A 2240-nucleotide genomic window follows, 5' to 3' on the forward strand; every position below is an offset into this window, starting at 1 on the left:
ATAGGACTCCTCACTTGAGAGATTTAGGTCATTTCCAAACATTAATTTTCTTCTCCTTTTAAGAAAACAAACTAGCAAATGAGATTTACAAGTTGCCCTTCTCCTTGTCCTAATGGTGCTGTGATGAGAAACCACCGTTTCAGTTCTTAATCGTCTTCCGGAATTCTCTGTATTTCCTGAAGTGTAAAAATAAGAAGCTTTATACAGTCAAAAAAAAAGTATAAAATAAGAGGGTTGTTTTTTTTTTTTAAAAAAAAAAAAGTAATACTTTTGGAAGCTACCATTTGGGATTTTTTTTTGTTGGGATTTGGGGGGGGGGGGGGGGGGGCTTGTGGGGTTTTGTTTTGTTTTAAAGAGATTCCTGTCCAACACGTGAGCACCACCTTTTGGCATAAAGTTTATCAAAGCCACACAAGTCAGCTAGCACTCTGCATGATCATGTATATTTTAAATGCAAAACAATCTTTTCACTCACGACTTAGGAAGTTAATTGCTTGGGCGGGGGAGGGCAGATTTTGCTCTTTTTAAAGTACAAACAAAAACAAAACACAAAGTTCAGTGCTCCCATCCTGAAAGTTTTGTTTCTGCTCTGGTTTTGGTGTAAAGTCTGAAGGGGAGGAAAAGTTCTTAGAAGCTGGAGATTCAGCACTTAAGTTTGGCAGGTTTCACCTTTACTTGCGTGTGCAGTGTCTTGTGGACAGCTAGCGTTCTGGACTGGCAAAATCCTTTCCCGCATTCTTGACACTTAAAAGGCTTTTCTTTAGAATGGATATATCTAGAGAGAGAAAAACAATCAAGACGTCAGAAATAACCGGCCTGAACTCAGCAGTGATCTACCTGGTGGAGAACATGCTGGAGCTTTTTACACCTACTACTGAGACTGAGAGTGCTGGAGTGCGGCACTCAGGCGATCATCTGTGTGTGTGTGTGTGCAAGAAGAGAGGGGGGTGTTGGAGGCTTACAAGGGATAAAGAGCTTCTCTCTAACTTTGAGGTTGCCAGACTGTGTGTCTTCATGACACTTCTGAATGATCACAAAGGCGGAGGACACAAGATGATGTAAATGGAGGGTGAAAACATCTGTGGAAGTTAAGGAGGAGGTTCTGCAAGTCATTTTTGCAGGGTGAGTGAGTACAACAACAGGTCTGTCTTCTGAAGTGAGTTATGTGGGCTTCTCCACCAGCAGCAGGCAAAGGAAAACCTAGAGGGAACACTGCTGGCTAGCCAGGATCATGACTTTTCTTCATGAAGAAGAAAAGCACTTACAAGCACCTTCATGAGTGTAGGTGGGTAAGCGGGAGAGTGCAGATACACGAGGAAAAAAGGACAGGAGAAAAAGAATCATTACCTGTGATCCCTCAGGTGATCCTGTCTTCTAAAGGCCTTGTGGCAAATGTCACACGTGTAGGGCCGTTCATCAGTGTGGGTTCTTTCATGGATCAAAAGGTTGTAGGACTTGGTGAAGTGCCTGCCACAGAATTTACACACGAACTCCTTCTTGGTTTTGGATGGTAACCTTCCCCGAGTGGGTTTCTTCTCTGGAGAGAGTTTAGTCACCTCAAGCAAAGACCCCAGCCCTGCGGGGGAGCCCTGGCTGTCTGCCTGTCCCAGTTTAGAGTGGTCCTCTTGTGTGGCAGCCACTGCTAAGTTGGCAAAGTCGAAGCGGGGTTTGGCTTTGAGGGTCACATTGGTGGCCTCTTGCTTGGGCTGGATGACATGTGGGAAGAGTGGGAAGGTCGGCAGTTGGAACCGTGCATCCACCAGGCTCGACACGCTGGGCACCTTGGAGAAGGAGGAGCGGGGCAGATGCATGGCCGGGTACCCCAGAGTCCACTGGTGCAGGTGTACGGCGTGCAGGGCGCTGAAGCCGTAGAGGTTGGAGAGGTGGTCAGAGGGCACGGCGGGCAGCCCGTTGAATGCTTGCAGGAAGGAGTAGTTGGTGAGCTGGAGGGAAGGATGGATAGGCACTGGGGCCGGCAGGGTCTTACTTCCCATGGTGGCCGCTCAGGAGGAGGATCTTGGGAACAGGGGAGGAAAAGATCTGGAAAATAAAGATGAAGAGGGGAGGAGGGAAAGGTGGATTTATATGAAGATAAAAGCAGAGGTAATTTCTCACCTCACCCCTCATTAACACCCTTCTCCAAAGCCACAGGAGGAGGCTGACTTGGACTTGGAGAGGCCTGACCAGCTCTTGGCCACAAGTGTATCCCCACATGTTTCCAGACTCTCCCTCTCCCCATT

General features: G+C 47.4%; 1 protein-coding gene across 1 annotated transcript; it reads right to left on the bottom strand.

The window, feature by feature from the left end:
* Positions 1-642: 642 nt before the first annotated feature.
* On the bottom strand, positions 643-1994 carry OSR1 (odd-skipped related transcription factor 1). Its single transcript, XM_009487391.2, has 2 exons — positions 1348-1994; positions 643-775 (listed from the first exon to the last, which is right to left on the bottom strand). The coding sequence occupies exons 1-2, from the start codon at positions 1992-1994 to the stop codon at positions 643-645; spliced, it is 780 nt and encodes a 259-aa protein (XP_009485666.2).
* Positions 1995-2240: the final 246 nt, after the last annotated feature.

This window comes from Pelecanus crispus, chromosome 3 (assembly GCF_030463565.1).
Source record: "Pelecanus crispus isolate bPelCri1 chromosome 3, bPelCri1.pri, whole genome shotgun sequence".
Taxonomy (NCBI): Eukaryota; Metazoa; Chordata; class Aves; order Pelecaniformes; family Pelecanidae; genus Pelecanus; species Pelecanus crispus.